Raw genomic sequence first — 22,311 nt, 5'->3', positions numbered from 1 at the left:
AAATATGTCTTCTTTGACGTACGTATATATTTTTTATTTATTTATTAAGGACATTTCCATTACCTAATTAATTAAATGTATAAATAAATGCGGACAACATCACGTACATTGTTCTGAACCCAAAGTAAGTTGCTAAAGCACTTGTGTTATGGAATTCAGATACAACAAAGGTACCACAAACACCCAGACCCGAGACAATGTAGAAATGTGAATACATTGACTCGACCGGGGATCGAACCCGTGACCTCAGAGCTAGCGTCATCTTGAAACCGGTGCGTACGCCACTCGACCACGGAGGTCGTATAATGTTATGTCGTTGTCGCTTTTAGGCATGTTATTTATTTTTTTGCTTTATCCATGTTGAATACCTCCCTACTTATTACTTTAACTTTTACGATAATATAATTATATCTGTCGTTTTAAGATTGTTTTTTCAGATATCAATAAAATTATATCTCCCTAAATCAACAGGAATGTTTTTAGCGAAACACTTTCTTCATTTTCTCTAAAGAATTTTCGTCTCTTCGCAATCTCTACAAGATTAATCTGAATCACTCCATTCCCTATTCCTCTGTGTCGCTAACACTGTTACTGATGTCTGTCTGACGCACGTAGCACTAAGTTCCATGGATTACAAACATAAGTACCTACAGCCAAGCTAACTCAGTGCATCTTGACTAAACAGACATAGGTGACGAATATGACGAATGAACCACAAATATACGCAATAAGTTAGGTCTCGGATTTTAATGATAAAGATATTTTTACGAATATTTGCAAGAACATGGTAATAGGGATGATGATAATTTTTTTTGTCCGTCTTGTATTTTTTTGTAAAATAATGGATACGTATTTTTTATTTTTCTCGCAAACATAAATTGACCAAATTACAGTGAATAAAACTTACGCGTGACGTCACGATTGAGTATAAATTTTACCATATCGTTACGTCACAAGCCCCCTCTCCTAAACTTTAAAGCAGTTAATCTTTGTCAATTCTAGTCTTTCTGAAAAAGGAAAAAATACGTGTCTCATACTTTGAGGGACTAATAAGATTTTTTCCTTTTATACCCAGTCATCATTCCTATTGACATGTTACAAAAATTTCACTCCATAATATTCTCCATTATATATTAGAAAGACTGCACAGATAGCCGAGTGGTTGAGGTCATCACGCCATACCCGCTGTGCGCGTCGAGTCGCTGGTTCGATCCCCGTGTAGTGCAAGAATTTGTGTGATTCGCGAATGCTTGTTCTGAGGCTGAGTGTCTTTGTGCATGTTTTTTGTATGTTTGTGAAACATGCGACACAAGGATAAAAATCCTTACTGCGGAAGTCGTTTTTTTTTTAAGTAAAACCAATACACAACAAAAGTTATAAACTCTAAGGTCTAAAATGTAAAAAGGATAAGGATTAATATAAGTATTATGGCTCCGACGTTTGTCCATCTGTCAACAGGCGATCGCAATTGTTTTGTTGCTGAATTTGCTTCTTCAAATGCATTTTTGGTTCGCATCTCTGAAACCACAGAATTACGATGGAAAGTAGGTTCAAATATTTGTGATTTTATCGCATTGACTAGAATTTAATACTTAAAATACACATGCCGCTGCAGAGTGCAGCATATGAAATCTGATATAAACTATAAAAATATTTCATCAAATAACAAACTGTAACCTTTGAAGCTCGATAATAAAATATGGAATTAGTCTATGCCTTGTCTATACTTACACATTTTATACGCCATTAAACAGCATATGTTGTAGATATAAACTGTTCGACTGATATCTCGTAAAATCGGCGATTACGAAACGTAGGGCGACCTCCCTACGGTGCCTACAGCCTGCAGTTTTATTGTTACTAGTTTAATAACTCTATATCTTATAATAACATCGATCCGTGAATGTCCCACGGATTGGCAAAGTACTCTACCAATGTATACCTTTTTAATAGCAGGCATTTCTGTCAGTGATTATTCTCTTGTTAATAATTATTGACGCAGATTCTGTTTCAGGATTTTGCAGGTCGCTCTGTTGCAATAGAGTTATTGATAAAGAAAATCTAGGTTCATCAGGTAGATACTTCATTTTAAAATATTGGTTACCTCTTGAAAACGCAACAAAGTTAGTGAAACGTATTGAATAAATAGATCACTAAGTCACTTGTCAGTAAAAAGTGTAATGAAAAGTGGACAAAATCTTTATATTTGTTTAGGTACGCGATAAAAGAGAAAACAAGTATCTGAATTTTTTCTGGAAATATATGAGGCTCCACTTTCCGTCACTGTCGATCACCAATCCCACGACTCATAAATTAGGTAGATGACAAATAAATTTCTAGTTTTATTTGTATTTAGTCTATTTGGACGAAATCCTCAGGAATGTTACGACAAAAATCGTTAACGAAGAGGCTTTTTACATTGTATGTATGAAAATATAACCTTAAGTAAAATTAATATTTAGTACTTGAATGTTTTAATTAAACCATTATTTAGTGTTGTCATCAATGAAATACTGAAGCACTATTCTCATATTTATTATAACTAAGTAGTTAAATATGATGGTGACACGCGACGCCCGAGGCAGGTAAGTTTTAATATTTTTTAATTGACTGCCAGTGCGATGTATGGTGTAGTCAGGGCTATCACGAAATTTTTGTAAATTAATTTAATTTAAAATGGAAATTCAATTCGTGTGTAAAGTGTTACTTTTATAAACATTACCTACTACATTTACTTCGTGAGAGATAATTACTAAATTACATACAATATTTACTAAATTTGTTATGAAAGTAATTTAACATGGCTTTGGCAAAGAAAACCCTTCAGATTTTAATTTAATAAATGTAAGTCTTAATTCTTAAATGTTTCTTCTATTTATTATTGAACAAATAAAGAACATTTTTTATCAAATAAAGATTCTAACACAACCAAAAATAAAAAAAATACTTCAATATCTCCTGCGTGCCAACCCTACACAACCTACAGGGTGTGAACATAATTAATTATACTCTAAGTGAGAGTACGCGAGGGTTGTCACGCGAGTACATCTGGATTCACGTCAATGGTGGCCCGTAATTGTTATTGAGACCTTCACGTTAACGTAACGTAGCATCACATATGTCAAGTGGGCTGTATTACGTCTTTTTTGTTTTACTCACTTAAATTACGGCTTAATTAAGATTTTACTTGTTTTTGACTTGTATGGAGTTGGAAACTAAACTCAGAATAACTTATTACAACTGTTGAATATATTAAAGATACAAGTTGGTCAAAGTCAATAGGTTGATAATGAATCCTTGATCCAAATAAAATAAAATCAATCTAGTTGAACAGGTCTACAACCTAACACCATTTTTTTCAGTTTCGTAGTGAAAACTGTGCCTTTGTTGACTCATAATGTTCCGTAATGAAATTATGACGAATGTTTGATTAAATTCCTAAGAGACTTGCTTTCAACTACCGTTTATTTTATAAACCGTTAGGTACTGAATGGATAGCCGAGTGGTAAAGGGTCACTACGGCAAGCTCGACGCGTTTCGGGTTCAGTCTTTGCGTAGGACAAGCATTTGTATGATCAACGATTGCTTGTCTTAGGTGTCTATTTGCATGTAACTTGAATCTTTTTGAAACACCTGCGACACAAAGATTTCATTATTTAGTGCGTAGTTTATTAATAAAATCGGATTGACTACTTTAACGAAAAGTTAATACACTTTATAGAATATACAAAACAGAACTAAATTAGTATGAAAGATTCAAAACTATTATCATGCTCGTTATTCCGTGACTCGTGACTCGTGATTACTACGTAGACGCCTACGTCGTAGCTTCGCGCTACGGCAGTGCTACATTCTCGAGATTGGCTTACACAACTGTGACAATGACTGTGGATGAATGTGGAAGTTAAATAAATTACTACAAGTTTAATACAAAACTTGATTTTTGATGACCAATATTCGTTTTGTCATCACACATACATATTTTCGTCTTTACACATTCGAAACATGTTTTTGACATTTACCATTTCATATTCTTGTCGTCATTTCTTGTGTACCTACCTACCTACTTATATAAAACACTATTTTGTGTGCAGGTAATGGCGAGCAGGCACGGGTAGCGCAGCGGGCGGCATGGCGGGCATGCCCGTGCTCGGGAACAGCGTCGGAGCCGGCGAACTGCGCGACACCAGCCGCGGTAAGCATCACACACGTTCTTTAACAATAATTTATATAATCGTTGTCCACTTGTGGGTGGTGGACTCGGCAATCTTTGTCCCAACATTACAATTTAAAATAGCTAAAATACAGCATAATTTGTTCCCAGGTATTACGTAATAAATCGATCGTTTATACATACATACATACATACATGTTTGTATATCAATACATTAATTGGAAATATTGGAATTCCAACTGCGCACCTGTTTGTTGTGAAATGTGCATTTCATTTCGTTGACCTTGGGACATATTTTGAAGTAATACCTACATGAGGCTTTTGTTTTAATTGAAATATTTTTTATTTGGTTAATACAATGTCAATCTTTCCTTTATACTATGGCATAACAGATTTTTACCCACCTTTAAAACTTTCTAATTACATACGTCGCAGTATAGATAGATGGACTATATTTTATTTTATTTTAGGATATTTAAAATAATATTATTTACTTCAATCGCTTTTGTAACAGTGGTAAAAAACTGTAGTTAGGTATTAAAACTTTACGTTTAAAAGAAATCTATTTATAAAAAAAATGTAGGTACAGCACGTGTGAAAAAAATGCAGTTTTAAATTCAAGGCATAATTTTAAGATCGAGGTTTAAAATAATGAGGCTTCATTCGATTGGAGCACCCGTCCGCCGTGCGGTTCACTAATTTCTTAATCTTGAGTCAAGCTTTATTTGCGTCGATTTGGGTCGAGTACAGGAGTGTGTTTATGTTGACTTAATGGTATAGAGTGATGCTGAAAAGACAGACAATATCGAGTCACTCACATTTTCAATCAAAAAGATATTTTATTTTATAATCAAATTTTCCTTTAAATTTTGTAATTTATTAGAAATCATATTCAGTAATTTTTACATAATTGAATTCCATGTTTAACCTTCTTAACTCTCACATTAATTCGTGTAGTAGTAAGTAATGAATTTACAAAATGTTAAATTAAACAGTCTGCAAATCGAAATCAACATTCACTTAACACATTAATTTTTTTTATTTCAAACATACCGTTTTCCAGCCTCTCTCGAAACGTTACAATAATGACTCTAGGTGCACTGCAAGCATCTGTTAGGACTCTGGATTACATAATTTTTGAAAGAGTTGTAAGGTGATTATGCCTTGGAGATGTTTACTTTATAACATCTAATGTGTGTTATTGTGTTTAGAGGCGAGCAACAGGTCGTCAAGCAGCGGCTCCCGGCGCGGCTCCTCCCCGCACCACGCACAGGTGACACACTGGAATACTCTCTAACTTCTATAACAATATGCAAAATAAAGAAATCATATTTAGAAAAGGAACAATTCCAAGACGGAGTGATTATAATAATATTTTAGAAGTTTCCTAGGCAGTAATACCTATAAAGTAGCTCACATTATATTCTAGTATTTTTTTCCTGTATATAGGACCATGAGACGTGTGACGCGACCGTCCACAAGCCTGACCTGACGAGGACGCGGCCCACCAGCTATGACCGGGAGTACCACGATAAGGTCCCTACCATGGTGAGCATCTACTGTTATATCTACGTTTCAAATAAGTGAGATAAGTATCTGTAGTTTGGAATGTAATTTGAATGGCTAATTATAATTATTGATTGAGAAACTTTCGTTAGTATTTTAATCTCACTTCTTTTCAGTCACCTTTTTTGATATAAGACTCTCATGTTACAAGGTAAGTTATCATTTCCACCAAAACGGCTCGAGCGATTTTTATAAAGTTTGATATTCTTTCGCGTACATAGAACATTTATTCGTGAACACTGATTCGGTTAAATACTGAAAACATTCCTCTATTGACTTACTACTTAAAGAGTACTCCCAAATATCAAATAGCGTTACTCTATAATAAGTAAAGAAAATGAAACAGGGACGTTGCTAATTCAGGCGCTAAAAACAAACAAACCGTCCCACATCGACAACTACTAATAACTTATCCCAGTTCTATTTCTGCTAACTGCTATATTTGTTAACTGATTGCCGATTATTCCATCAAGCAACAGCTGACTTAACGATCTACAAGTTACTGCTAACTTGATTGTAGTTAAGTAAAGGTGTCGGTAATCACTGACTTATATAGTTTGTGCCGGGAATATAGAATAGAGGGAAGTGCCACTTTACTGGCCTTAGTGTTTTGACCTCCGGTGTCATCGCCACTAACAACTAGACCCACAGGCCAATCAAGAACAGTGAAACTATTAACCATTATTTTAAAGAGAAACGACATTTAACGCCATGTCATGTCTCGCTAACGTTATGTCAATAATTCTAGGCCCTTAAGACATAGTTTCCCAAACATTTACATTTTACATGGTAAAGTTGATCGTCATCTCATAACACTGACACACATACGTAGCTTGAGTGGCACTTCCTTCTACTCTTATGTTGTGTGGTTGCGTGGGTGTGAAGTAGCCGGACCCAGCTTAGTTAAGTAATCACTTTAATGGGTTAAGTAAGGCTTCTTCTCCGCAGTTTAATTTTAGTAAGATTATTAGGAAAATGTGTTTTAGTTTTGGTTTGCATTAACTTTTAAACTATGCACGTCAGGAAAAGTTCAAGAGATATTTAAATAAAGTACATCGGTAAAAGGTACAATATTTTGACCAATCAGTGAACATTAATATGACGCGATATCGTATCACACCATTTTCCTGGACAGTGATTGGTTAAATAACGACACGAGATTGTGTAGACTTAATCTTACGCATACATATTGTCTTATGGGCTAACTCACACTGAACATAGATTCAAAATATATCACGAGCAAATACTGCCATTCTAAAAAGAAAACTTGGCCGCCATCTTTAATTTTCTTTACATTTAATTAATTCCACATAAGTACCATAAATAACGTGAAATATGTTTTTATGAAACAATATTTGTCACTGCAAATCATTCTCATTCACACAGCATCAACATATGTATATCTAAGACGAATTAATAGAAAAGTAAGGTAATCCAAACTTAGCTTTACCGGCGAGAGTGGCGCTAGTAACGTTGTCTTTACTTTAAAAGCTGTATAATTTGTTAGGAAAAAATTTAGTTCCAATTTTCGTCACCGGCAGATATAAGTTGGTCGTATTTTACTTATTTCTTAAGTAATCACTTTGTAAAGACAACTTCTGTGCTTAGTCAAGCAAAACGAAGCGTTATTCTGTTTTGTTTTTGTTCACATTATCACAGAATTGTTCTTCAATATGTATTGTTTAGTATGTTTCACATTTATCGTTAATTGTTTTTGTGTTAAATTAAGCAACTAAGCATTTATATATTTTATTTAATTCGTTAATTAAATAAGATAATACAATAAGAATGATATTAAATTGAACCGTGTAAAACTCGTAATTCATTTGCAAGTGTCATTAATATACAATGGTTTATTAGTCATGTCATGGGTTTTGACTTTTACAGATTTATCGTATCGTCAACTGAGTATTCGGCAAAGGCGAAGGCTATCTAAATAATATAATGCAACAGTTCCCCACATTTACTTATCGAGATGTTTCGACTAGTTTTGCACCGAATTCCCTAATCATGAGCTGAGCGGTGATGTTGTTTGGAACTGTTCGGGTATTATCGATAAATATGCCTGAAGAAAGTTCCTGTAAGAAATGAGCGATTAAGTTTCTCTTTTTTATTAATTCATTAATAACTATAAGGTCATAAGTAGGTACCTGTCTCTTGTGCATTATGAAACTTTGTAAAACGGGATGAATAGTGTTTCAAGTGATGAATAGAAAATAGATTTTTTTGAGAGGGTCGCATGCATTTGCTTTCATAAAAATGCTTATACACAATTTGAGAGCATTCATATAATCTTTTTATTTTGTCTTGTTAACGCCCAAATCTTAACAAAAAATCTGTTTCTATCCAAAATACCTCTTTTCACCCCTTTTTACCGTGTCTTATGTTTGTCTACCAGGCGACGTTAAGCGGTACTGGTGTGGTGACCCACACAGCTCCGTCTTACGAGGAGCAACGCGCGAACCCCGCGCTGCTCAGCCGCGGCGCCAGCGGCACGCCCGGCGGCCGCAGCGTCAGGGATGACGGCTACTGCTCAGCTAGCAGCACGCCCAGAGCCTTCGGTATGAATATAAACTGTTGTTTTGTATCTATCTAGTTGTTGCTTACCATCATTATAGTGTAATGAAGGACAAACTGTTCACAGTTTATTTTGCATGATGATTTATAATATATACATTTTTTGGCAACTTTTCCATAATTTATCACCGTTTAAATTCCCTGGACTTCCACGAATATTTCAAGACCTAAATGAGCCGAGCCTTTCTCGAGTTTTAGCGAGACTCCTCTCCGTCTAAACAAACTGCAAATGTTATCATAGGTCGAGAGCATTGTATTGAATTGAAACATATAAGTTACGCACGTAACTGTGGCCAATGGTTTGTCGAAAATTATTATCATTTTCAAACATATTCAACGATTAGCATCAACGTTAGCGCTTGTCGAAATCAAATTCTACTGTCCCAACGCTCTGTAGAAATATTGTCTGCTCGGCTAGTTGATTAAGTGACAATGTAATTCTCACAGTTACTTACTTTACTAATGAAAGATGAAAAAACGAAAACAAAACTCAAACACGCACCTTACCGCTTTATACATTTACTACAACACTGTGTATTGAGCAAAAGGGAGAAAACAACCAACTAAATGAACTTTAATACAATAAAGACATTCTTAAACCACAATATCAACTGCAAAGTTAACAAACCAAACAGTCGCAATATTTCATTAAAACAACTACTTACAAGTTACTGCAATAAATATCTGTATCGAATCATGGAATGAAGGGAAACCTCTACCACGAGACCTTACAACTAATATCCCAGATAATGTGGGAGTGAGACAGCGCGTCACTTTGTAGAGCGCCATCTCCTTTCCACAAGCACAAGAATACTTTAAGATACATTGGTAGGCGTTCAAAGAGGAAATATATTAAAAACTGTGAGAGGTAGCCACCAGGTGGCGTTCGGAGCTTCGTGGCAAGTTATTGGCTCTCGAGTGTTTGCCGGCCACTCGTGCTTGACGGGGCACAAAACTTATTTAGTCGAGGTACAATACCTGGTGATTTGATTTGTTTAGTAAATTCTATTGCTGACTTGATTATAGTTACAGTATAAGTCCCCTTTGCTTATTTATTATTGGGGTGGAGATGGATCCAAGAAATCACAATCGCATAAAAATTTAGGATTACTGAAGTTGGTTAGGTAGTCTTAAATTTTCTCATTTTCCAGTTTCTAGGATTTTCATACAAAAAAAGACGAGTTCCTTTACTATCAGCTTTCTTTTCACGGGGTGAATAATAGGAATTTATCCGGTCTTTTTTAAAGACTTACACTTTCTCTATGAGCTATGAGGGAAAAATTTGTGTATGCTGCTTAAATTTTTCCCGAAAAGGTCCCACTTCTGGCCAAAAGATTCATTCATAATAATTTGTATATATAATAATAAGTAAAAAGTTATTGAAAAATACCGAAACTATATGAATCAAGTCCATGTACGTTAATGTTTAAAAAGCTTCAAAGCTCATCTCCTGAGCAATCTAAATGAGACCGAATGCATAGGATAGTGTTCTTAATTGTGAATGCAAATGCTTGGTTTAATTACACCACTAGTCCCAGTCTTTACTTGATTGGAGTTTATGTACTTAATATTGAGTTTGATTTTAATAGGTTGTTATTGTTGTTTCCTAATACTGACGCTCCGCTATCTGTTCGTCCGTCACCAGGCTATATTCCATGAACGGTGATAGCTCGACGGAAATCACAGATGATGTGTGTTTGTTGTCAGTTGCTATGATTAATATTCATTGCGTAATTTGTATGTCTTTATATGTAATTACTTTGTATATTTATACGCTATTAAAAAGGAGGGGTTCAGGTATTGCTTTTTAATAGATATTTGATAATATCAATCATTTTTTAAGAGCCTATCAAATACTGAGGCCTAAGACTTTCAGGTAATATAGAAGTTAATGGTAATCGCCCATAGATGTAAAATAAAACACTGGATTCGACAAATTGCGAGCGATACAGTATTTTGAACCTTAACTCTTTAGCATTAAAGTTGCAGTTTAACTTACATTTTAAATATTCGAATACATACGTGAGCTTTTCAATAACATTGAATATAACAACTATCGGACATAAAATTCAACAACAGATCAATACATCGTACGCTGACCTTGAAATACTCGCTCATTAATTAAAATTCGTACATTCCACAGCCGGCTGCAAAACGTATATTGAATCGGGAAAAATACCGATGCATCGGTTCAATTATCACAAATTCCTACCGCATCCATTCCTCTCTGGCATTAACCGTCCATTTTTGAATTCCAATAGACTTCTCACCTCATCATTTCGGAATTTTTCCGCGTCGGAATCCTATTATGCTGGGGCCGGATGCCACCGGCGTTATTAAGATGTCTTCGGAATCCGTAGATCCGAAGTTCGGATGCAAGAATGAGCGGTATTAGATGGTGAGGTGACTCATCGATATGCAAGAGTATGTGGACAGAAGATGAGTGCTGAATTAATTTGCTAGTTTTGGATAGAGTGTAGATCAAGAGTGAGGGGTTTGAGGTGTTTTAGTCCTAGTGCAGTGTGCATGAAGCAAGATGCCTTATTGTTTGTGAGTTGTAAGCTTTGTGTGTCACAAAAAAACAAACAGTATTGTTTTGTACCTCTTTTGACGATATTGATGTAGTCAGTGAGTTGACCAACCACTGCAGAAGGTTTTCTCAATTCGTTTTTATTTTTATTACCTGAGTTCCTCAGTTCTATTCGGACTGGATTGACCAATTTCATTAATTCTTTTTTATTTAACGGGAAATAGCTGTCACTTGTTTTCATTATACATTCCATCAAGTTTGACTTAGTAGTTTTTGTTTGTAGTCAGTTATATGTTTTTGTCTTTAAAAATATTAGGTAAAAATACTAGATTGGTAAGGTCTAAGCTAGACTGTAATTGAGGTCTGAGTTTCTCAAATATAATTACTATCAAAATTTAATTGAGCAACCTTGAAATTGGATCAGATTGCACGGACTGTGGCCATTAGAAGACCAGGTCATGTTATTTAGGAGACTGGAACATATTGGGTATATAGACTTTACAGAATTAATTAACAGATTTATTGTAACGTTACGGTACCACATAGGCGAAATAAAGCCGTAGCTTTTTAGTCAATGTTCGGTGCGGTAAGTACTCTTACATATAGGATACCATGTAAATAAATAAGGTTTGTGTATGATTATGTTTATTATTTCTTTACTCTCAAATGACTTACACACTTGAACAATTTGAATCACATTAAAAATTAGCGAAGCAGCCCCGTTAGTCAGTGATAGTGACATTTCTATGATCATTAACATATCTATCATATATATACAGATGAAATTTTAAAGTCATTTCATTTCCGTACATTTTAGCGTTTTATAATTAAGCTAGAGGAGTGGAGGGGCTGCAGTTCCAATTTAATTACACTTAAATTCTAAAGGTTAAATTTTACGAATACTTATACTTTATACTTTTGTGTTTGATTATAACCGTACACTATTAACACTACCGTAGACTTTGCTTAGATACTGATTTTAATGCCCGGCCTTTCATATGATATCAAAAGGTATTTGATTAAAACTTTTCTTTTCAGACAACAAATCTACGAAAGGTTCGGTGGTGACCCTGTCCTGTTATAAGAGTAAGTTTTAAATGACAATAAAATAGTTTTGTAGAGTTTCCATTGTGGTTTAATATATTGTTTCGTTTACAGAGGAACCCAAAATACAAATAGAGGAGGAATGCTTCTATAGTGAACCGAATAAACGACTCAGGACGAATAGTATCAAGACTGGTATGGATATTTTTTTTGCGTCTTTATATTCGGGATAAATGATTAAGTTACATATTTTGACAGTAAGCGCCTAGATTTCTACCCCCGCGGAGAACAAGTATTTATGTGATCCATGAATGCTTGTTCTAAATGTGGGTGTCTTGTGCATGCATCTTAAATGTTTGCCCCCCGCGGAATAGGGACACTAGGCCGGGTTCATTTTCGAATTATAGATACAAAAACGACGTATTTTTGAAGGCTTATTTGCAGAGGCTTTTTTTGGAACATGCAGCTATTATTTTATGATGAGAACCATGTAAGAATCAACTCAATTATCACAACTTTAGTTCGGTTCGATCGCCTCGACAAGTTTAGTTTTTAAAAGAATTCTAGTGTTGTTTTAAAGCTTATTAACTTCTTTTAAATTAAGAATATTGCTTCCACGTTGCGACCATCTAAGAAATGATTAAAGACCAAAGACCAAAGATATTCGAGGAGTGTTTTTTTTAATCAAAACCTAAAACGACTTCTCTACTTTTATATTTCTTACTCTGCGTTGTACAGAGGCTGATGATGGGCGGGAGACCTGGGGCACGGGTGCGGACTTCCTGCTCTCCATCATTGGATTCGCGGTGGATCTCGCCAATGTCTGGCGGTTCCCGTATCTCTGCTACAGGAATGGGGGTGGTAAGTACTGCATTGATGTTGTTTTGGAAACCTTGGAAGTGATGGTGCTATTTAACATATAACATATTCTGATTCCGATAAAAAGTTAATACATACTCCCCCTCCTCCCCCCCCCCGATCAGCTGCTATATTTTGTTAAATCATAATCATTGTTAATAATAAAAAAACGATCTTATATGATTTCTTTTGCAGGCGCATTCCTGATCCCTTACACGTTGATGCTGGTGTTCGGTGCTGTTCCACTATTCTACATGGAGCTTATTCTCGGACAGTACAACCGGCAGGGACCGATCACGCTCTGGAAGATATGCCCGCTCTTCAAAGGTAGGGTTAAATATGGCAGGGGTTTTTATGCAGGGTGAATCAGAAATTAGAACCGAAAGTAGGTGATAGCTAGTCTTATAGGATTAATCTCCGCAAGGATATGTGTAGGTACAAAGTTTGGTGACGATTGTTTAGTATTTTTTGCGTGAAAGTGTAACACACAAACTATAATCTTTAATTGTCATAATAATATTAATGTTATAAAAATAAAACAATATGCTGATACCCTTTTCATCTGGTCTATCCAAGATTGACCCAATATGATCAATTAGATTGCGCAATCTTCAAAATAGTGCAATATCACGGTGTTTTGAACGACGAAACGTTCAATCACATTGTACATCTAAGTTAGTGTAAAAGTTCACTTTATCATTTTTACGATATTATTCAGGAGCATCCGGGCTTGAGCCCCTAAGTCCTCCTTGATGCGCTATTGTGCTTTGACCAGTAAAGAAAAATAAAAAATGGTCGTCAGTGGTTGGGTGTGTGGTATAAATTAAACAGAAAGCATTTATCTTACAAACACTATAGTAGTTGCCTACACCTAAAAAAGAACAAAAAATCGTGTTTCGGAAGGCAAGTTCAATTGTGGGTTATGTATCTTTCACAGTCGTTATAGGGACATTGAAGATAGAAAGTTAGACAACCGATCTTATTAAGGGGTATCGTGATTGATGCCCAGGATTGAGGAGGTCAGATAGGCAATCGCTCCTTGTAAAACACTAGTCCTTAGCTGCATCCGGTAAGACTGGAAGCAGACCCTGACGTAGTTGGGAGAAGGCTTTAGCGGATGACAATCATGTCTTCTTTTGCTCGCAGGTGTGGGGTTCTGCGCGGTGATGGTGGCTTTCTACGTCTCCTTCTATTATAACGTCATCATCGGTAAGTCGTGTATAACCGGACAGACAACAGACCTAGGTACTAAATATGCGCGAGAAAACTCGTTGAAACGGTTAAGCAGTTTTAGAGGAGGGTTTTAAATTTATTTTGATTTGGGTTATTTATTCTGTAATGATTATTTTTTTGATTCCTGTTTCTTGTTTTGATTTCATAATCGTAAAACTCCTTGATAATTAATCATAGATCACTACCACTACGCAAGACGTTATTGAAACTATACGTGTGCCAAAAAAAAACATATGATTTGATATTAAAAACATTTCTTTTCGATCTTTTAGAACAGAAAAACAGAACAGTACACGAAAATCGAAAGCAAAGAAAGTAATCTTGTTGTGTAAACATAAAAAACACGTGGAGGTATAGAACAAATTGGTTTTTCCAATGAAATTGGTTGATTTCTCACATGTTTTAATGAGGTTTGAAATTATTTTGATATTCAGACCAGTGGACCTAAGCTTGCAATCTGCAGGCCCCAACGTTTGGACGCCATCCAAATCTAGATAACGGAACCTAACACCTTATATCTCTCTATTAATATGACTTATACCAACACACACACACGACCACATATCCACACGAAAGCTAGGTATAATTATCATGTTAGCAACATTATTCGTCGAGATAGTGTTTCCAGAAGTTGAGGATATTAAAGACGGCAAACGGTCATATTTAAGAACCACAGTTAACCACACTATTGTAAGCCAAGGGTTGACGTGACAACCAGTCTTGCTAAGGGGTATCGTGCTGCCCAGGTAACTGGGTTGAGGAGGTCAGATGGGCAGACGCTCCTTGTAAAACACTGGTACTTAACTTACTGTAGTTACATCGGGCTAGAATGAAAACCGAAACCGATATAGATGGAAAAAGTTTAGGGTGATGACTATTGAGCAGTCCTCTGATAAATCCCTATTGGTTTGGACATTCTATTTGACAATGACCAAGATAACATAATACTTGAGGATTACGTTAAACTCTCCTCCTCTCATAAATGTGGCGATGCGAACATTACGAATTCTCAAGAGATTACGTCTTCTAAATAAGGACTCATTTAGGTTTAACTCATCTACTTACCACCCATTCTTTTCATCCAGGATGGGCGTTCTACTTCCTAGTGTCATCAGCTCGGTCGGAGCTCCCGTGGGTGCACTGCGACAACTCGTGGAACACAGACCAGTGCTGGGACTCCGGCCGGGACAACGCTACCAACAGGACTGATGTCCGCTACCAGGGACCGCTGTCGCACTTCACTCCGGCTTCAGAGTTCTTTCAGTAAGTGACGAGGTTATTAAAGTAGGAAAAATAGTTAAAAATCTCTGGATTCATGGGAAGACATATAAACAACCACAAGAGGCAATTCCTGTGGTTTTCAGCCAGCAATTTACTAAGGACTGTAGCAAACTGAGACTAACTGTACTGTTACGTACTGTAGGACACTGAACCTTTATCATCTTTAAGCAGTTTATACATATGTTTTCGTTCGTTGACTTTCATTGCTTACCGTCTTATTTTTTTTAAATGACTTGTGTCGCTTTAATTATTAAAAGAAAAAATTACCTACATAGGAACCTTAAAGTGAGCTTTTTTTATTTCCTATTCAATATTTTGACCGCTCGGATAGCCGAGTGGTCTAAGCAAAAGCTACAGGGCGCGACGGGTCGCGGGTTCGATCCTAGCGTAGGACAAGTATATGTGTGATAAACGAATGCTTTTTCTGAGTCTGGATATCTTTGTGCATGTAACTTGAATGTTTCTGTAAGCCCCACGACACAAGGATTAAATTAGTGAAGTACTTACTCTGGGTTAATTCTAAATCAGAAATATCCTTTCATTATATTTCAAAGTTTACTTCTGATACAAAAAAAACCTTGAGTTATTCTTGAAAACCAGTTTTTATATTGAGACTCGTTTAGCCATTTCGTAGTAATGTATATACACAATTCTAGACGTATAATGCCCAATCAGAGGTGCCGGAAATTGACCCTATTCCCAAGGTGATGTGCGTAATGTAATTTGTCTGTGACGCCGAACCCAATATGTGAGAGTAGCTTAGTTTTGAATATCTTGCTTTTAGACTATACTGTGACGTAAATACTGAATGGAGGTTTATTTTGTCACTCTAAATAGGATGTCATGTTTAATGGAATATTAAAATGTAAAATTAAAAGTTCATTTATTTCTTTCTTTATAAATGTTCACAAACATCTTCTGTGTTATTAAGTCGTAAGTATGGTGTAATCGTACATGCCCTTGAACATTTGCAAATAAAAGATTTATCAGATTTTATACATCTTTGTTTTTTTTATGATGATTCTTCTTTCATATCTTGAAGAGTTGAACTACTATTTAAATCAGCTGTTAAGATATGGTAGAATTCTTTGTCTTAACTTTTCTCCTGTTTTTATCATGAATAACATAAATGATATTATTTCAGCCGAGCTGTCCTTGAGATGCAGAATTCCGAGGGCCTGAATGACTTGGGTTTCCCCAAATGGCAACTGGCGATCTGCTTGGGACTGGTGTACGTCACTCTCTACTTGTCGCTGTTCAAAGGTGTCAAGAGCTCTGGTAAGGTTCATTAAAATATATAAATCTGATTTTAATGGAGAAATTCTTCATCTTCTTTGTCTTTAAACTCTTGGCAAAGTGGTCGTGGACGTCACAGCAGGATTGGTTGCATACTTAACTATTCTTCGCCATTCCTCTCGTAACGGAGGTTTTCTGGTACATTCGTGAAGCTAGCCTTTTTGAGCAGACTTCTTGAGGGACCAAGAATATATTTGGGGAAATACAATGGGTAGTAGTGTAACTTCAGTGTTTGTGAAAACCCGGCGATACAAAGAATAATTTTCATTGTGCCCAAAAAATGTTCTCGCATTTTGTTTCGAAGAGACGAGCAAGGCAAACGCTGACGTCGATACCGATCTTTGAAGTGGTTTCAAAATCTCTCGTTATTCAATTGTTCCTTTAATACGGTTACTTCTCAGGTAAAGTGGTATGGATGACAGCGACGATGCCATACGTGGTGCTCTCCATCCTCCTTGCTCGAGGACTGCTGCTGCCCGGCGCCACGCGAGGCATCGCCTACTATCTGCAGCCAGAACTCACCAGGCTGAAGGATACACAAGTAGGTTCTAGTTTTAAAGATCTTTTCTAGAAGTTTATTCCTTAGCTAGCAATTTTAATTAGCACGAGTAAATCTACATATTCAATATTGTGAGTTGTTTAAGAATAAAGACATTTGATTTATAAATCGCCTTGAATAAGGTCGAAAGTTTTAATTTTATACCCCAACGCTAAAAGAGGTGCGAGTCTGTCGGTAGCATCATATCTCCCGAACAGATTGAATGATTTAAATTTTCTTGTGTACTAAAGTTGTATTGTGCGATTTTTGTAAAACATGTTTGATAAAAATCGGTCGAGGCTTTTAAAAGATAAGGGGGTAAAATTTTTTACCTAAATTTTCATTGTAAATGTGTAAAATATTGTAGGTGTGGGTGGATGCGGCAGTTCAAATCTTCTACTCTGTCGGCGCTGGTTTTGGAGTCCACCTCTCGTACGCCAGTTACAACACGTTTCACAATAACTGCTACAGGTATATTGCTAATTGCATTCCAAATTACATTGACCAGCAGTTTTAAAAAAACTGGCCTGAGTACTCAGAATTTTCATTCACCACTTTTTCTATGACATCATCATCGGCCTATCCTTTTCCCAACTGTATCGGGGTCGGCTTCCAGTCTAACCGGATTCAGCTAAGTACCAGAGTTTTACAAGGAGCGACAGCCTGTCTGACCTCCTCAAGCCAGTTAAATGGGGCCCCTTGTTTAGACTGGTTGTCAGACTTTTATTTCCACTTTTTCTATGACAATTTTATTATTTATTTGTTTGTTTTCAGAGACTGCTTGGTTACGACGCTGGTCAACTGTTTCACGTCGTTTTTCTCCGGATTCGTAATCTTCACATATCTTGGGTTCATGTCTCATAAACAAGGCGTACCGATATCGTCAGTGGCCACCGAAGGTATTATAAGTTATTATTTTAAAACTTGCTATATTAGCGATTTCGTTCGCGTGAACGCGTGGCTTTGGGCAGTATATTGTGGATATATCTTTTGAACAAACTTTCTAAGTAATTCTCTTACTTTTACCCTTTAATTAGTGAACCGATTGAGCTAAAACAAACACCAAATTTTAAGTCAAATTTACCCCAAGAAGTCAGTGTTGGGTAGAGTTTACCGTGCAAGCACAGGAAAAAAGACAAAAAGACATCAAAAATGATTCCGGTATCCCCATTGCAGGTCCTGGGCTGGTGTTCCAAGTGTATCCCGAGGCCGTGGCGACCCTACCGGGTGCCAGTCTGTGGGCGATGCTCTTCTTCTTCATGCTCATCATGCTAGGATTGGATTCGGGGGTAAGGTTCCTCGAATTTACGAGTTCAACTCTTCTTTTACGGGAAACCAACGCCATGATAATGAAGAGCAAGTATTGCTGTTTTACCATAATTAAGAATCGTTATTCTTAATTTATTAACGGTTCACTCTCGAGAATTTATCAGGATAGGTCGGATATTTTATGAACCAAGCGGAGATCTTAATCTTGAGCTAACACAATTGCGCAGATGCGAGTCGAACTGTTCGTTTATAGTCGACAACTCGAGCTATCACGACAAAAACAGTGGAGTTATTTGTTATTTAATAAACAATTAAGATGCAAGAGAGCTTCATCAGCTACATTACGGATTGCAGATGGGCGGTCTGGAGTGTGTGATCACCGGCTTGCTGGACCAGGCGCGTGCGTGTGGTGCCACCTGGCTGCGGCGAGAACATTTCACCCTCATCGTCGTCTGTGTATCATTCTGCGTGGCCTGTATTAATGTTACACCGGTAAACTATAGCATTCTCTCTTATTTACTCATGTTTTTTATGGTATTTTGATAGCCTAGTGGTAAGACCGAAGAACTGCGAAGATAAAAATCCCGAATTGGATACCAAGGAAAGCAACGAGTTTTTTTTAGTCCTGTTTGAGTTGTGGAATAAATATGATAGTCATGATTATAGATAGTTCCAAAAAATTGTGTCGAAGGGAAGATCTTTATTACCTCTATACGAGGACCTTCTTGTATGGAAAACAGTTATTTGAATGAGTGGTCTTATGTTTCAGGGCGGTATCTACATGTTCCATCTCCTAGACACGTATGCTGCTGGTATCTCGTTGCTCTGCTCCGCGCTGTTCGAAGCCGTTGCTGTGTCTTGGTTCTATGGTAATTTAAAAACATATTATTTAAAACTTGACAGCAACTTGGTGTCTTTGTGCATGAGACTTGAAGGTTTGTGTAACCCCCGCGGTACAAGGATTGATTCCATAGTAGGGAAATTTTTATTTTGTTGAAATCTACACTATCGATAAACACAATGCCTAAATCACGCATAGAATCTTCGTTAAATTTCAACCTTTTGGAAAATCACAAGCAACATTTTTGACGTTATAAGTAGTATAGAGTCCCCAATACGGATCAAAATAAAATCATGAGAGTTGTTCCAAACAATCGAAAACAAAAACAGGATAATTTATCATTTTCACAAAATTTCTGTTCAATTCAATTTTGTATTTGCAGGTTTGAAACGGTTTTCTGATGACGTGGAGGAGATGCTCGGCTTCCGACCTGGTCTGTACTGGAGGATATGCTGGAAGTTCGTCAGTCCCACCTTCATTATTGTAAGTAGATATAAATAGCTAAACTAACTTAATTAGCGATCTACTCGCACTAATGAAAGAGGAAGAAAAGTTTATTCTGGCTTTTGATGGAAAAAAAAGTAAATAAAATACAAAAATATTTTGTTATGATGAAGTGCTTACTTCTTGGTTGGTCTTTTTGCCACAGAATAACATGTACATTTTAACCAAATACTGTTGATCTGACAAACTTCGTTCTTGTCGTGCCGGTTCGTGAATAGACACCATTTTGCGCGCGACCGAAAACACATACATACATACAACAATAAATCATCCAAACGGGTCCAGGCGTTTAAGTGGACAGTACAGTAGAATTATATTATACGAAAAGACCACAAACTCAACACGAAAGAGAGGTATATTGTACGCTAAAAGAATACGCATCAGAACAAAATAAACCCAACAAACCCAGATCACACAACAATTTTTGTAACTTTTAAAAAGAGTACCTATTTAATACATTTTCTACCTCATCATCCCCAGGGTGTGGTGGTATTCGGGCTGCTATACCAGCAACCTCTCCAGTACCAGCAGTACACGTACCCGCCGTGGGCCGTGGTGCTGGGCTGGGGGCTGGCCTGCTCCTCCATCCTCATGATCCCAGTCGTCGCTATCTACAAGCTCATCTCCACGCCGGGGACATTCCGTGAGGTGGGGTTTTGGTGTTATATTGTTGTTATTATATATTGTTTTTAGACTTTTTTTATGTGGGACCTAAAGAGGGCTGAAGCATATGATATAAACACTTATTATGATTAAGGTGTATATTTTTTTGTAATTTAATCGTCTGGGTACTGGCAAAGGGTCCCTGGTGTTTTTTTTTCTGTGTCTTCGCGGTTAGTGTATCCCTGGTGTTATCAGATACTGGACGTAGAAATTCTTTAAAAAGAAATGTTTTCTTTCTTTTTTTAATAATGAGAAATCAAAATAGAAGTATTCTGACTACCGAGATCCATATTCAATTAAGGTACTAAACTAACATGAGAAAAAAAATATACATACAAAAAAGCAATCAAAATAGTGAACAGGGATTTAGACCGCTGTACAAACTAAAACTTTAGTATACATTAAAGCAATTTCCAAAATATCAGTACTTACAATGCTTGTTATTTTTTTCCAGCGCGTGGCTTGCTGTATCTCACCGGAATCAGAGCATGAGGCCATTCGGGGAGGCGCCCCTGTCAGTCGCTTCTCCTGGCGACACTGGCTGTACGTGTAAACGAACCTTTATGGCTATTCTGGAAGACTCGAATAAAGAAGGTCTATACTTTAGTCAGAAATAGGCGCTTCGGAAAGGAAAAAGAGGGGGAACAGTTTCGTTTCTTGTTAATGATGATCTATTAGTTGGCAATCTAGTTAATTTCTGTCGGCCTAATAATGTTGCAGTTTTGGATATACGAGAGTTCTATATAGCTTGTAGACTCGATCTTACGGCCCTCAAGAAAAGCTTAAATTCTAGATTGAAATCCTTACAATTGGTTTAAAGTTAACATAAATATGGTTGTAAAACCATTTATAAAAGAATATACCTGGATAATATAAACATTTGCGCTTATTTTGCTGCTCAAATATTAATTTTAGTATAATTAAATTAGTATTATTTAGTAAAAAACTACATTGTTTCATATCAATTTTTAAAGTCCCATCAGTTGCGTGTTACGTAATAAAAAATGTCGGTTTTCGATAATTAAATGAACCTACCAAATCATTAATCATAAAATGTTTAGGTATTTCAGAAATCTTTGAAAAAAATAAAGACATAAATGGAACTTAAAGTTCTGTACATAATGATATAATTTATATTATGTAAAATATTTTAATATTTCTAGTAATAAGATAATTTAATTATCGTAGCAAACATGTATAAAGTAGTGAGTGTTGTGAACAGTCCTCTTAATGTCGTCCTGCCAAAATTATTGCCAGAGTAAAAAAATAATATTAGATGCATGTTATCCATTGTAAGTAAGTAGGAAATAATTGTTAAAAATATAAATATTTATTTATGTACTTAAATGAAATTAGATGTTGATAATTTACACCTTCTTAGGTATTTTTAGAATATCCGCGTCATTAGATATCTGTTAGATACCTATCTATCTACCTTATGTATAAAAGCGTGTTATAATAATTAAATGTCTGTTTAAATAATAGTCTGGGGCAGCAGTTAAACCTTTATGTGGGCTAACTGCATAGACATGTTTAAATAAAGTCTATTTAGGTATCTTCCTTTGCCTACCCTTCCTTTGTTAGATAAATATAATAATATCTAAAATAATCTAAATATATCATAACTTGACATATCTATTTTGAAGTAATGCTCCATAAATTAATTGTATTATGATCAAAAATACAGTTACTACAAGTTAGATGTTAGGTGACTTAGTTACAATCTAAATAATCATCGATCAAAATAAAATTTCGAGTCTTAATTGCGTTCAGTTTGTTCTAATGCTTTCCTCTCCTTTAACATTGACAAATAAATAAAAAGTTGAATATTGAATTATCCATCTCCACTTCTCTAACTAAGACTGTTGCAGTTGTCAAAAAGAAGGACCGCATTACGCAATGTACACCTCCGTCTCTTTTAAACAACTGTAACAATC

General features: G+C 36.1%; 1 protein-coding gene across 1 annotated transcript; it reads left to right on the top strand.

The window, feature by feature from the left end:
* The first annotated feature begins 4,093 nt into the window (after positions 1-4,093).
* On the top strand, positions 4,094-20,927 carry LOC113494222 (sodium-dependent noradrenaline transporter-like). The gene is made up of 20 exons (XM_026872455.1): positions 4,094-4,195; positions 5,386-5,447; positions 5,624-5,722; positions 8,139-8,301; positions 11,886-11,933; positions 12,006-12,086; positions 12,630-12,752; positions 12,945-13,076; positions 13,896-13,958; positions 15,068-15,245; positions 16,408-16,541; positions 16,961-17,100; positions 17,465-17,568; positions 17,872-17,996; positions 18,274-18,386; positions 18,721-18,858; positions 19,136-19,235; positions 19,590-19,690; positions 20,192-20,359; positions 20,829-20,927. Exons 1-20 carry the CDS (start codon positions 4,132-4,134, stop codon positions 20,925-20,927), a joined length of 2,235 nt encoding a protein of 744 aa, XP_026728256.1. The 5' UTR covers positions 4,094-4,131.
* The last annotated feature ends 1,384 nt before the right edge of the window (positions 20,928-22,311 follow it).

Source organism: Trichoplusia ni, chromosome 5 (genome assembly GCF_003590095.1).
Source record: "Trichoplusia ni isolate ovarian cell line Hi5 chromosome 5, tn1, whole genome shotgun sequence".
Classification (NCBI taxonomy): Eukaryota; Metazoa; Arthropoda; class Insecta; order Lepidoptera; family Noctuidae; genus Trichoplusia; species Trichoplusia ni.
The sequence above is the reverse complement of the archived record's forward strand: the minus strand, read 5'-3'. Positions and strand labels throughout refer to the sequence as shown.